Here is a 16,030-nt window from a genome sequence, read left to right on the forward strand (position 1 = left end):
TCCTAGACTTGTTGCATTAGTCATATTTCTAATACTTGCTTTGATCTACACCCTTGGTTTTTATGTGGTCAACATACTCATGATTCCTTTCAATGTTTTCAATAGAAAGTGCAAAAGGATATGTTATATGTTGCTAATACTTTTTTGAACCAATTCTAGGTCTTTAGATATTGTAGTTGTGACTTTTTTTTACAATGATTGAGCTAGGTGCTCCAAACAAGGCTATATTGAGTGTTGTTGAAGCTATTATTGATGATGACAATGATAATTGTAATGTTGTTGGTGATAAAAAAATTTATTAGCGATTGTGTGAGGTGAAAAATGACGATGGCAAACTATTGCAAAACCACAAAGATCCAACAACAACAAACCTTTTTCTACAATAAAACATTCACAATACACCAATGAAGAAACTTAAGAACATGCAAATTAACAAATTGAAATAATTATACCATTCACATGCCAAGTAGGGTTTGATTTCCATTGTCTCCTATCTCCATTGATCTTATTTAATATATTTGTTCTCAAATTTTGTATTGTGCACAAGAGCTCAACAAAGAACGGATTGTGGTTGTGAAGTCGCTTGATCGCAATAAGGTTTGATAGACGCATTAGTTAGGGTTGATAAGGATGAAATAATCCTCTTATATAGAAGTCACTTTAGAAAATAGAGAAAAAATATTAAGAGGTAAAAAGATAAATGGCCGGCTAGGATAAAAGGGTAGGTAGAGAAAATAATAAAATAATGAAGGGGGTAGGTAGAGGAAAATTAAGAGATAAATGACATGTGTCATGAAGAGAAAAAGCTAATGATTTAATTAAATAAATAAAAAATAATTTAATTAATAGAGGAAGTGGGACCAATTGGATAAATAAAATATTTATTTAATTTAGAGAAAAGGTAATTTAAATAAATAATTTTTTTGTATTTAAATAAGGAAAGGCTAGAAGAGGATTAATGAATTAATTAAATAAATAAAAATCTATTTAATTAATAGAAGGCTTAGAATAAAATAATTAAATAAATAAAATATTTATTTAATTAAGCTAGGACAATTTTAGTTGTCTATAGTGATGATGAAAAATATTTTTATAAACAATGTGTTTGCGTTAGAAATGCATTTTATGATGATTATAATGATGTTGGTCTTTACTAATGCATTCCACTTAATCAAGGGTATGAAGATAAATATATATTGCCCCTTGTTCAATCACTCCATTAGGGAGATCGTGTTATTGACATTTTCCTCTCTCATCTATGAAAGGGGAGAGTCTTGTGTATATATCAAATTCAAGTGGAGACATCTCGTGATTAGTGTGGTAATTATGTGAAGTATTGACTACATCTTATGTGCGATATTTTTATTTTCTTTAACAATAGTGTAGAGTTGCCCTAGAATTATGGTGACTACTCGTATTGACCACTAAATTTTGTTCATTTTTCAAATTATAGCATGAACAAAACAAATCCCAATTTCAGACTTATCAAAATAATGGACTCGTTATTAAATGTTGACACACTTTAAAATAATAAGCTCACTATCAAAATTTGAGACATGTGGTCAAAGCAACAAGCACATCATCAAGGCTAGATCCAAGAACCCCCAACCCCTCCCATTGTTGAAAGAATTGTTGAAGAGGAAAATGCCTTTGGGGATTCTTCTTCCTCTTGGTCTATTGGGTCACAGTGAACCCCAGATAATACTGTTAACAAAGTAGGTACCCCTTCCACCCTTTCTTTTGGTTCCGCTTCCCCCTCACTTGTGAATTTGCCAATTGAAAACACATAAAAATTGTCAATTGCTTCCACATGGCCATCAAATTCAAGTCCTGACATAATCATAGAAAAGTAAACAATGAAGACATTGACTGCAAAAGCTAGTTATATACTTCCAGCCAACTTCTTCGTGTTTTCCTCCAAACATAGCTTTCATATGGTCGGTTGGATGAATATGAGATTGGTCAGAACAATACTACTTCTTTATAGTTAAGAGTCAAATTTACTTAAATTTCCAAGACATTTCAAAGTCCCTCCGGTGAAGTAGGTATGGTAAGACTACTCCAATGAAGCTTGAATCTAGTTATATATAGCTCTATGGACATGATTGAAAGAGTGTGGTGCAAAGGATAGGGAGAAGAAGGGATTGGAGATGAAAAGAGTGCAAATATTTCAAGTTATGTGCATTCTAGTGGCTGCAAGTGTAGATATTGCAGTTCAGAAAGAGAGTGTGAATGTAGGGGTGATAATAGATTCAAGTTTGTGGGCAGGAAAGATAGCAAAGAGTGCTATGGAGTTAGCAGTAGATTATGTGAACAATCAATCTGAAATACTCAAGGGCGCTGAATTGTGTCTTCACCTGCAAGAGGCACAGACATCACTTGAAGGCTCTTCTGCTGGTACTTTATTTCTTCTGTGCACTTTTAAATTCTCTTTTTCAAGTTCTCTACACTGTTTTTCAGTTAGATATGGGCACATATCAGTAATTATCTTAAGTTTTGTTATGGGTTTCAAGACTAGTGTGTTGACTGTTGAATTTATATGTCTGAATTTTAGTCTTAGATTTCAATGATATGTCTGAATTTTAGTCTTAGATTTTAATCTTTAACTTTGAAATTTAGAGTTCAGTAAGGAAGAATAATTTTAAATAGAGTGAATAATGGATAGTGGTATTTCAAATGTAAAATTAAGGTTCAAGCAGTCGAACTTATTCTATTACAGTATTGAATAATCATTGTTGAAACTGAAATTACAATCACAAAGGGACATCTAATAAGGTGATTTTTTAGATGTGACTCTTGATCTTCTATTATTTCCTTCTAAAGTAAAAATCTTTTCTAAATAAGTTAATTTTGAAATCTCATAAACATACTTACAAAAAGTAGTATTAATTTCATATAGAAATAAATAAAATGTATTACAAAAATAACTTATGTAAAAAACTCTCAAATTTCTTGACTGTCATGGCAATTTTGTCAACCAATATCAATGAAGAAGAAGACAAAGCAAAAGATGATGAGGGTTGAGACCCTCTCATATCCCAGACCCCACTAATGTATGGGATAAATTAGGGTGCACGACCTCCCTTCCTTGCTTTCCCCCTCCCCCTTTTCCTATTACTGTTGCAAGCTATTGACTTTTATTTCTATGTTTTCTGATATAGACATTAAACCTGTATGAACTCTAAAGATGTTATTTCAGATCCACCTCTTTTTCAAACATGTGCAATTTCACCAACCCATGTCAATGAAGAAAAAGATAAAGAAAAAGATGATAAGGGTTGAGACCTTCCCATGGATACCCAAACCCAAGTAATGTATTTCACCAACCCATGTCCATGACCCCCTTCCCCTTGACTTCTTCCCATTTTCCTATTGTTGTTATCATCTATTGATTTTTATTTACACGTTTTCTGTTCTGTTAATCCCATATGAACTCTAAAGATGTGATTTCATATCCCTTTTATAAATATGTACAATTTCACCAATCCATGTCAATGAAAAAAAAAGAAAAAAAAAAATGAGAATTGTGACCCTCCCATAAATTTCCCAAACCTCACTAATGTATAAGATAACCCCCTTCCCCTTCCATTCCTTTTACAGTTTCATTCAGACTTATATTCAGTTATCTTAAATGACATATGGTTTTATGGGTGAATGCAGCTGTTGATCTTCTGGCCAACGAGGAAGTAGTGGCATTGATAGAAGCACAAGCATCCAAGACTGAGCCTCTTTTATCAGATCTTGGAGAGGCAGCCAACGTTCCAATTCTGTCACTCTCTGTCACAAGTCCTGCCCACTGCAACCAGAGATTCCCTTATTTTGTTCGCATGGCACACATTGATAGCTTTCAGATGAAAGCCGTGGCAGCCCTGGTTAACAATTACGGCTGGAGAAGCATTGCATTTCTTCACTCAGACAATCATTTCGATTCAGGAGCCATGCCCTCCTTGCGTGATGCCCTTCGAGATCTGGACTCTGATATTGCATACACCTCAATAATTCCTTCAACTGCACAGAAACAAACAATAAGGAAGGAGCTTCATAAACTCAAGTCAATAGAAACAAGAGTTTATGTTGTCCACACGCCTTTTGATCTGGGCATGAATGTAATCATGGAGGCCCAGAAGATGGGAATGATGGAGTCTGGTTATGTGTGGATAATAACTCAAGGGTTTACCAGTCTTTGGGATTATGCACTAAATGCTTCTACAATATCATCTATGCAAGGCCTCCTTGGGATTAAAACACATATTCCAGATTCTAAAAAGCTGAATGATTTCACTCAAAGGTGGGAACAACAATTTAGACTTGACAACCCCAACACAAAAAACATTGAGCTGAATTCATATGGTTTATTGGCCTATGATACAGTGCTCATGATAGCTCAAGCAATTGGAAAGATGGAAAGAAATTCAAGTTTAAGTTTTGTGGCACCCTCAACCAGTCTTGAAATAATAGCAAATACTAAAATCAAGGTATTCCAGCAAGGTAAGAAGTTGTTGGAGGAGATTTTCTCAACAAATTTTGATGGGTTAAGCGGGCCTGTTAAGTTCCATGATGGGGAAATGGTTGGGTGTGGTTATGAGGTAGTGAATGTGGTGGGCAAAAGCTATCAAACAGTTGGGTATTGGCCATTTAATTCGTCAAAGTTGTTCAAAACTCCATCTTTTAGTGACGAGGGGCTTCGATCAGTGATTTGGCCAGGTCGGTCTGTCACGGTTCCTCGGGGTTGGGCAATACCAACTAGGCTGAAGATTGCAGTTCCTAGAAAAGCTGGTTGGGAGGAATTTGTGAGTGTTTCGTTGGATCCAGCAAGTTATGAAACTATCGTCAGTGGGTTCTCCATTGATGTATTTCGTGCTGTTGTGGGAATTGTTGAGCCCCAACTCCAGTTTGATTTCATTCCGTACCCTGAGATCGGCATTTATGCCGACAATTATTCTTATGAAGAGCTCATCATGCAAGTGTATCTCAAGGTGTGCTTTCCTTTCTTTTCTCTCATTTTTTTAATTTGGATTGTCCTCAGTTTCATTCATTCATCATTTTTCTAATGAGAGGAATTGACGGTTAGTCTAGCTATTCAGAATTCAAATTTTGGTTATTAGAAGAATCTAGGATTAGTCTACCAATCAGGGATTTAGTTTAGTTAATAAGACAAACCTCTTAATATAATTAGTATAATATACAGTAAATCTCATCTCACATCATACATTGCATTTAGAATTAAGAACTTCTCATGGAGAGCATCTCAAGATCTTTTGTCCTTTCTTAAATTATTAGAAAATTCAAGGGTTGGTCTGTTTACTTAATCTATTGGATATTAGAAAAGTAGAGGGTTAGTTTAGTGAAGAGCTCGTCATGCAAGTGTATTTCAAGGTTTGTTTTTCTTTCTTTATTTTATAAAAAGGCTTAAGGGTTAGTCTAATGATTTGAAGTTTAGCTCTTAATTACAAGGTAAGCCCTTTCTTATAATCTTTCATGCAACGTGTACTCGATTCCACACTACACATCTTATTTAAATCAAGAATTGAACCTTAGTCTATTTTCTTTTTTAGGAATAATCCAGGAAGAATATTAGAGAATTGCCCAATTTTTAAAAAGTACTTTTACTTTGCTTTGGCAGAAATACGATGCAGTTGTGGGTGACGTTACAATTACAGCAAACTGAAGTGAATTTGTTGATTTCACACAACCATACACAGAAACGGGTTTAGTGATGGTGGTTCCCACTGTCATAAAGGAGGAAGCCGACAATGCATGGACATTCCTACAACCATTTACTCCAGCGTTGTGGGCTACAACGATGATGTTTCTTATATATACAGGACTAGTGGTGTGGCTCCTCGAGCATAAAATGAATCCTGACTTTAGGGGAAGTCCCCTCTATCAAGTGGTCACACTATTTTGGTATCACATTTATCCTTGTTTTCTTCCTTCCTTCTTTCTTTCATTTCTTCATATTTATATTTAATTTGGAATATAACCTAAATTCTTTTTAATTCTTCCAGGTTTGCCTTCTCAGCTGTGTTTTATGCTCATAGTAAGCATTTTCTTTCCATTATATTTACCTTCTTCAATAGAGTTCAATTTAAACAACACATTTTAAGCATTGATTTGTTTAGGTGGTTCATCTTAAATCACACTAATAGATAGATTTTGACATCACACATTTTAAGCATTGATTTGTTTAGGTGGTTTCTTCTTAAACATCACACTCTAAGCATTAACTTGTTTAGGCAGCTCATCTTGAATCATACTAATAGATAGATTTTGACTTAAATAGCATGCTCTAAGCATTGATTTGTTTAGGTGGCCAATTTTGAATCACATTGATAGATAGGTTTTGAATTAAACAACACACTCTAAGCATTGACTTGTTTGGGTGACTCATCCCGAATCACACTAATAGACATGATTTGGCTTAAACAACACACTCTAAACATTTACTTGTTTTTAGATGGCTCATATTGAATCACACTATAGATGGACCTTACTGAAAAAACAAGTGTGACTTTAGATAAAACAACTAAGAAAAACACTACTTAAAGTGTGTTGTTTAAACCCTACCTCTTACATATGTTCATATCTGATGTACATATTCCATATGTTTCACATTTTGCAGGAGAGAGTATCCAAAGCGGTTTGAGTAGGCTAGTTGTTGCAGCTTGGCTGTTTGTAGCGTTTGTTTTAACATCTAGCTATACAGCTAATCTTGCTTCAAGGCTGACTGCCCAACAAATTACACCAATTGTAAATGTTTATGGTGACTATAAATTAGGGTATCGCAGTTCATATGTTGGGAGCTTTCTAACTCATGATTCGGGAGTGGCCAATGTAAATCTGGAACCATATTCATCACGAAAGGCCTACAAGGAGGCCATGTCAAAAGGAGCAAAGAATGGAGGAGTGGATGCCATTTTAGATGAAGTCCCATTTGTTCGTGCCTTCCTTTCTGGTGAATGTAGCTATTCAATGGTGGGGACAACGTATCAAAGTGGTGGCTTTGGTTTTGTAAGTTCTTTTTCTACATATTTGTGCACATTATTGATAATAATGATTTTAATTTGGATTTGCAATTAGTAATATTTAAGGGTTGATTGTTTGTGATGTAGGTTTTTCGTAAAGGCTTTCCTTTAGTGGAAGAATTTTCTAAAGGGATCTTAAATCTTTCAGAAAGTGATAAGTTTGAAAAGATTAAAGCTAAGTATTTCAATGATACTACCAATAAGTGTCCTGATTTGTCAGAAGATTTAAGAAGGTTAGGTGTGGAAAGCTTTTGGGGATTGTATCTAATCACAGGAACAATATCATCTATGGCTTTAATCATTTTTCTTTCACAATCCAATTACTCAAGGAAAAAGATCAGGGGGTGCAAATCTATCAACTGTTTTACAAAGTATATATATCAAGAGCAAGTTTCATCCCAAATTTTCTCATTGGAAATGTTACAAGAGAACAATTCTTCAAATGCAAAAGATAGCTCAAGTAAACATTATGAATTAGATGTAAGTGTTATGAATGATGGAGATCAAAATATGGCGACTCGAACATCCTCCTTTGTAAATCAAGAGATAATAGATGAGCTTCCATCCAACCAAATCCATGGAGGAGAGAAATCTGACATGAACTACTCTTTAGACCTAGTCATTACTAAGTGAAGAAAAATCAAATATATATTGTATTCTTATAGTAAGATCGTATGTAATTATTTGGCTTATCTTTTTAATGGGTATTGTACAGTTTCATTTAAAAAATTTAAGTAACTGATGGTTTATACAGATCTCTCTCTGTTAGTTTCAAACCCTTCCAAAATTATAATATTTGTTCAATAATTGATTTTAAAAGATAAATGTGTGTTTGTATAATTTCACTTTCCTCTTCACTTACACTTCAACTTTTAAATCTTCTAGTATATTAATCTACTATTTTAAACTAAAATTTTGAAATGTATATTCACTAATTAAAAATTAAATAGAATAACTTAACCTTTAAAAATTAACACCTTAAAAACTAGATAAATAGTGGTACTATGACCTTAAAAACTAGATAAATAATGGTACTATGATTTTATTTTTCTCTTATAAATTTAGTTGTGTTTACTTCAAACCTAAGCAATCCATTCTAATAAATAAATAACATATTTTTTGATGGAATAAGTATTTACGTTAAATAAAAAGTTATTGAAAATATAGTATATATCACAAGAAAAGGTGGGTAGAGATAATCACAATCTTAGTCTAGGGAAAGTGAAGCTTTATACACATCTAAAGAGAGAAACAAAATTAATAAGTAGTAAGAGCTATGGAACAAGTAGTGGGCCTGTGTAAGTCACAACCATTTGGTTTCAGCATATTCAAATTTTTGTGTCCATCAAGAATAAGCTCATAGCTAGTAGGGACATCATCTAGATCATTCTAATTAGTTTTCACTTCCTAATGAGTAATGACTTTTGAAACAAAAAAAAAATGCAAACTACTTGTACCTTAATGGTGACAAGAGCCTAGAATGAAAGACAATAACTTGTTGATGTGGTAGGAACTACAACAATTTAAACACAATGACATGAACTTAACAAACTATCTAACAATATGCACATCATTTGTCTAGAGACAATCAATAGACCTAAAAACAAAACACTAAAACAACAAAATGAACACTTTATTTATATATCATAGGGGAAAATAAAATGATTACAAGCATCAGTAGATTGCATCTCTTACTCAAACTACACAAGCCAAACTCACTTTGAACACCAACAAACCTTACTTTAGATTTAATTAAACAAATTAATTAAATGATTAAAGAGAATTTTAAAATGCAAAATGCAACACACTAAGGCAGGTGCTAACCTAAGCATGAAATTGTACCACCCAATTAAGGGTGTACAATTTATGATGCTACAAAAGGTATATATAAAACTACTAAAGTGTCTCCCTTGCTGACTTCTTCTTCTCCTTCTCCTTCTCCTTCTCCTTCTTGGATATCATGGAGTTCTTCATTTTCATCTAACTTAGGATTTGAAATTTAACTTCAATAAAGTGCACTTATCCCTTGTACCCAAGAATCTATTTAATGCAACCCCTGGTTTTTTGCAAGTAAAACAAAGCCTTTTGCTTCGAAGTTCACTCCTTGTTTCATCATCCACCTTCTTACTACTAGTTGTATTTGGAACATTCTTTAATGGAGGAGCTGGGAAAGTCTTTTTCTAAATGTTTCCCTTAAGTTGCCAAGGATTAGAAGGTTTAGCCCAGTCAGTCACCGACTTCTTCAACATAGAAGTTTCAAGCTACAAAATTCTTTTGATTACTTCTTGCAAGGTGGAAGGTTAAAAAGCCTTAACCAATTGCTTAACAGGTTCTTCAAGGCCTTCAAGAAATAGATATATGATCCAAGTTTTTAACATATATGGTACCTCTCACTAGGAAAATGGGAAAAACACATCAAATCCTATAGTTATGCAACCACAAAACACAACAAGCTATGAAATTGATCCTAATTCAATCAATAGAGCTATGAAGACAAGATAGCTAAACTAAATGCAAACCATTACAAAACATATATATCTCCTCCATATTTCTCCATTGTTTCTCTTTCTCCTTCAAATGTGACTTTTGTGGATATTTTAAAATACACATTTCTTCTTAAAGTTTACAGACTTTCATTCTTCTAATCGGCAAGATAGACAATTTCAAAAGTTTTCTTTTCACACATTCATATACACTGCATGAGAAAGATTGCAAATTCCGCAATTGAATCGAATCCTCACAGAGATTCACATTACAATTCATAAACATAGAGATTTATTAAAAAAAAGGGAAAATGCTGCAACTTTATTCACAGACAAAATTGCCTTTCTTTTTCAGAGTACATAATATTGCTAAAAAGAAGATAAAACTTTATGTTCTATCTTAACCCAAAAATTCTCGGACCTTTGACAAGGCTTTTTAATCAAGTATATATAGCTGCCAGGCTATAATAGTTTGTTACATTTTAACCAGAGTAAAAAGATTAACTGTTCACAAAAGTTAAAGAAGTCTATCTTAAAAACTGAAAAACAACAACCAAACAGGAAAAGTGGCATAAGATGCAAGCAACAGTGATGCAATCAGGCTCTTGCAGATGACGTGGCCTCCACCTATTTGTCTTGCGATGAAGGGGTGCTTCGAATATTTCGCCACTCCAAGTGAGCTGAGGAGAAGTTGAGAATAAGATGATAATGTGGAAGACCGATATGTATAATTCGTTGCTTCCACACTTCTTTCTTTTTGCTCACCTACACAACCTTACCCTTATGCGTCTCAAGATTATCGAAGCAAACCACTAACATGGATTCAATTCTTGCAATTTTTGAGAAATCCTCTATTGTCAAGGACTTCGCTTCTTGGATTTTTTGCACTCAATCTTTGAAAGCTTGGATCATATCAGATGAGTCCTCAAGTGTCTGCTTATCCTCTTTTGGGAGTTGAAGATCTATGCATTTCATGTCTTTCTGCATAGTATTAGTCAGTTCTTTTAACTCCTTTAAAAGCATTCCTCATGTCCTTGTTCAATAATTGAATTTCTCCACTCAATATTCTCTTTGCACACGAAAAGTACATTGTCATCAAGACCATGAACCGACTTTTCTGCTAAGAAATTCATTACTCCATACCTCTGTGTATCCCTCATTTTCTTCAATACAGCCACCCACTTGCTTTTCTCTTTTTCCCAAGCAACTATTTCTATTTCCAACTCCTTACTTATAGACTCTGCATTTTCAAACACCTTGACTAGATTAGAAATGTAGCTAGTTCCTTGCTGGGCAATTGATTCCAGCCATTCAGTAAAGAAATCTGCAACCATTCGACTTCTTTAAACCTGATCAAGTAGTCTCTGGTTCATTGGGGATCTTGGATCAAACGACAAAGGAACTTGAGAAAGAGGTTGAGGATTAGGATCCTGTATAGCATTGATGCGTTGGGCCATTTGCATTATGATCTGCTTCATTTAATTTTTATCCTTTTCATCTTTCCAAGTTCTGGTGAGAATTATTTTAGTAGAAGTCTCCAAATGCTTAGCATCTACAGCTCGAGAGGTCACCACTAAGTCAATCTTTTCAATGACAAAATCCTTCTCAGTGATATTCTCTGCATCTTTGTCTGTTGGGGGTCTGGCCACCTCTGCAATCCAATGTCCTATTTGGTCATCCACATCAATCATCACTTCAGTCTTAAACCTTTTGGACTTTGATGTTCTTCCCAAACATTTACTGACCATGTCCTCCATTGGGATTGAGATGGGAATTACATTCCTTTTCTTGGTAAGCGAAGAACTTAACCATTTGGGAACAATAGATGTCTCCCTGGGTGGTGGTGATTGCTGGTTAGTAGTGACAACGACCATGGTATTCATAGAGTCCTCAGGTTCTTGGATTTCTTTTCCTTTATCAGCAGCACCTGTAATGAGCTTGTCCTGCATCTGAGCATCCATTGCTCCTTGAGTTTCTTCCTCATAATCCAAGTCTACTACAAGTGAACTTGCAAGGAGTTTTTGACTGCTTTTCCTACTACGAGATCTAGTGACACGAGCAAAGGCAGAACCCAGAGAAGATTCTCCTAAATTTGCAATTTTGGTTTTCTCCGTTCTCTGTTTCTCATTACCTGCAATATCAATAACAATGTCAGAAGGAGAAAGAGATGCTTGAGAAGTTGCACGAGTTCGACCAATTTTTCTACTCTTAGGTGCAGATATGGACTATTGTCCAAAACGGCGATCTTTCAGCCATCTTTCTATTCGTCTAATCACATTGAAGGTTTTGGACTGAATGTTATCATCCCCTTTCTTATCCCAATCAACCTCTGGAATAGGCTGCCCTTGTATCCTCTTGTCAAACTCAGGATCAACAACTTCCTCGCCTTCGTCTTCTTGCACATCAGAAACATTCATGGACAAAACCATTGTCACAATTTGTTGAACCGTGAACCTCGACCACAATCTTATTCTAACTTCAAATTCATCACCACAGTTCTCCCAGTAATCTTCTAGCTGAGGTTCATGACAAAAACCATCATCAACATTTAAGTTCTCTATAGCAAACCTTCAAGTGTAGAATTTATATCTAGCAACATATAACTGTAGATTGAACTTCTTGAATACAAGTTCAAGGTTAAAGACATCTGAAATTGATCTACAGCTATAATATCCAAGCTCTACTGGAAAGACCACCCTGGACTTTCCCCCACTTCTCTTATCAATATAAGCTATCTTTCGACTAACTTCAATTAAAACATAGCTATCTAAAGCATACTTGGGTAACCTGAAAGGTTCACCCTGAAAGCCGCCAACTCTAATATATGTAAACTGAGCAAATTGGATAAAGAAACTATCATAAATACCAATAAATTCCATTGCTTCTGTCGATAATCTCCTATTTGTATTACCCTGAAACTCATGAACTAATCTTCCTGCAAAAATGTCATTCCATCTCATGAAGTTTTCTGCATATTTCTGCTCCTGCAGGTGAGGATAGTATTCATATACCCTTATTCCATCAATCCAAGGTTCATGATGTAAGCCATTCCAATCTCAGGTGCAAGCAAGCATATAAAAAAAAATGAAGACATATAAAAACCACTCATTCCCGCAAATTTGTTTAGACTCTCATGGAATCTCTCTGCAACAACTTGTCCCCAATCCAGGTAGGCGCTTCCATTCAACATGACTTGGATGTAGAAATACATCCAGTCTTCCCAGTAAAAGGCATGGGCATTTCCTTTTAATCTAATCAATAGAACAACAATATCATGTACCTCTATTATGAAGTGCTCTTTGGTGAGTGGCCTTGGTAATATGGAACCTCCCTTTTGAATTTTCAATAACTAGTTGCTGGAAATCACACTTTTATAAGTGGTGTTCTTCTCTGAAAAGAAGGAGTATGAAGTGCCAATGGTCTAGTCTTCTTATGGCTCCTTATGAGGAATTCCCATAGCTACCATTATGGTCTCCCTATCTATCTTCAACATCACTTCACCATTAATGTCCCTAATACACCTGTGCTTTGCATCATACCGGTTCATACATTCCAAAACTAGCTCTGGGCATGGTGCAACAACGGGAAATGCAACAGCCTCAACCAAACCACTCCTCACAATTTTCTCCCTCATAGAATTTTGGGCTAGGTTCTTAACTCTCTAAAGAAAATCAGAGGGGTCTACCTGTGCTAATGAAGTGTCCCCCATCTCTAGAAGCAAGCTAACTAAGCAAGGAGTGCGCCCCAATTTTTGCAAAGTTGGCCTCATGATGGACCCTCTCATATTTATCAAACAATTTCAAGAATGAAATGAATTCTTCTACACAGCAAAGGGAACGGACAACAACTAGCTTCCAGAACAAGTAAATACAACAGAAGAGAGAACAATTGAAACTAACCTGATCTCGACAGCAAATTCTGGGAAACCTTCTGAATGCAGATACAATACCTCCAACTTTCCTCACTTTCATGGCTACTAAGAAGGTACTAGAAAGATTGCTAGCTTTTGCAACAAAAATAGACAAAATCACACTCAAATACTAGCTAGCTATACTAATTAAGTAAGCTCGTGTGAGCTGACACTTGATTTGATGTTAGAAACTAACATTTCAAACTTCTCGAAATATTCTCCTTTCTCGCCGCCATTTTCCCTCCATGATACACACACCATTTCCTAAATGAAGCCTTAGACTATGAATTTCGAACTTTGAACTTTGAACCAAGAATCGAAAGGTTCAAGTTCAATATTGACAGATAACACAGAACAACACATAAAACAATCTCCACGATAAAACAAAGGACAATGAACGAGCAAGGACATAACCAGCGCATGATCAACTTTGAACCTTGAACCTTGAACCAAAAAGGTTCAAAGGTTCAAGTTCAATACAAATTTCAACAAAGTTCTCGCTTTTACCATAAAACAAAGCCGCGAAGAAAAATATTTTTAAAGTGTGCTTTGAACTTGAACTTTGAACTAAGGAAAGGTTCAATGACTTGGGTTCAAAGGGAAGAAATACATGACCAAAAGGGAAAATAAACATCAAAGGGCGACCTTCGAATTGAAATTTTAATGAAAGTAGGGAGGACTAACATTGGCTTTGACTGGGAACTGGGATGATAAGGGACCAAGACATGAACCCCAAGGTCTTTGGTTTTTCAAATAAGCCTTAAATCAAAAGGACCGAAACAAAAACAAAACAAAACCGAAACAACAAACCAAACACAACAAAACTTATGTACAAGACTTGTAGGGGACTCCTGCTTATAATTGATATAACTTCAAATCTTGTCCATTATAGGTCAGGGGGAGAACCGTACCATCCTGATATGCTAGCTTGAAAGAATTAGGGCCTTTTACCTCTTGAATTGCAAATGGTCCTTTCCATAATGACTCGAACTTTGCATGTGCTCCTTTTGGTTCTCTTCTTCTGTCCCAAAATAGAACCTAATCACCCAGCATAAATTTTCATGGTTTGGCTCTCCTGTCAAATATTTTCTTGACCCGCATTTAATGTTCTATAATCCGATAAACCAATGTATCTCTTTCTTCTTCAATCCTCATTAAATTCATAATCCTCTTCTCCAAAGAATCTTGAAAATATGCATCTTCAATAACCGTTTGTAACTTTGAAGCCACAAGTTCTAAGGGAAGTGACGCTGGAGCCCCCATGCCATACACCAGTTCAAAAGGTGAAATCCCTATGGCTCTTTTTGGAAATGTGTAATCCACCCAAAGAGCTTCATACAGTCTTTTGTGCTAGTCTTTGAAATTTTCACTCACCAGCTTCTTCATAATATTTATCAATTTTTTATTGCTTGACTCCATCTGGCCGTTAACCTGAGGGTAATAATTTGAAGAGTGAGCGAGAGATATCCCATGATCATAACAAAATAATGAAATCTCGGTAGAAGAGAAGTTGGTTGCATTATCAACCACAATTTTCTGACGAACCCCAAAACGAACCAGAATATTTTCTTTAAGAAAATTACAAACAACCTCAGAAATTATCTTCTACAGTGGAATAACTTCGACCCATTTGGTGAAGTAATCTATGGCCATCAGTATGTGTGTATGTCTGACAATTGAAGTAGGTGACAATGGACCTATAAAATCTAAACCACATTGTTTAAATGGTTCATCAATAACTACCGGTATGAGAGGTAACGTTGCAAGTTGTGGCTTCCCAGTGAATAACTTACATTTTTCATGATTAGCTAGCCAAGTGTACGCATCCTTAAACATACCTGGCCAATAATAACAATTTATCAAAAATTTATAGGCAGTTACTGTTGATGAAAAATGACCACCACAGGCTTCATCATGAAAGGTTTTCAACAGTGACTCCTGAAGCAACTTATCCACATAGCGTAAGAAAGTTCCATCCAACCCCTTTTTGTACAACACATCATCAAAAATAACATATTTGGCAACCTTTAATCTCAAATTCATTTTTTCTCTCGGAGAGAGATGCGCTAGACAGTCTCCCTAAGTCAAGTAATATGCAACGTTTGCAAACCAAGAGTCTTGAAGTCCAACAAATAAGACTAAGGGCAATTCCTCATTCACTTCATTCCTACTTTTTGCAATTAACTTACACAAACCTTGTCCTCTTACCAATTTTGTTGGTTTAATGTCTAGGTAAAACTCCTATATCTTAGACACCCATGAGGCTCTATTGTTCATTCCTATATCATGTTGTGTTAAAATGCTCTTAACAACAGAATTTGGCACATAAACTATCACATGTGAATGAAGGATATAGTATCTGAATTGTTTTACAACTTTCACAACAACAAATGCTTGTTTTCCATAAGTGAATATCTCAATTCATGTTTCTTGAGAGGAACACTCATGAAGGATATTGGAACCTCTTCATTTTATTCATTCTTTTGTAACAAAATCCCTGACATAGTATGTTCTGAAGCATAATAATAGATAATAAAATCTTTCTTGAAATATGGATTAACGAGAATAGGTGCTTGAGCTATAGCTTCTTTTATTGATTCAAATGATTTCTT

At 35.1% G+C, this 16,030-nt stretch overlaps 1 protein-coding gene across 1 annotated transcript; it reads left to right on the forward strand.

Annotated features, from left to right (window-relative positions):
* The first annotated feature begins 2,031 nt into the window (after positions 1 to 2,031).
* LOC131037389 (glutamate receptor 2.7) lies at positions 2,032 to 7,724 on the forward strand. The gene is made up of 6 exons (XM_057969509.2): positions 2,032 to 2,397; positions 3,661 to 4,976; positions 5,624 to 5,907; positions 6,009 to 6,040; positions 6,623 to 7,011; positions 7,113 to 7,724. Exons 1-3 carry the CDS (start codon positions 2,151 to 2,153, stop codon positions 5,666 to 5,668), a joined length of 1,608 nt encoding a protein of 535 aa, XP_057825492.2. The 5' UTR covers positions 2,032 to 2,150; the 3' UTR covers positions 5,669 to 5,907; positions 6,009 to 6,040; positions 6,623 to 7,011; positions 7,113 to 7,724.
* The last annotated feature ends 8,306 nt before the right edge of the window (positions 7,725 to 16,030 follow it).

This window comes from Cryptomeria japonica, chromosome 5 (assembly GCF_030272615.1).
Source record: "Cryptomeria japonica chromosome 5, Sugi_1.0, whole genome shotgun sequence".
Taxonomy (NCBI): Eukaryota; Viridiplantae; Streptophyta; class Pinopsida; order Cupressales; family Cupressaceae; genus Cryptomeria; species Cryptomeria japonica.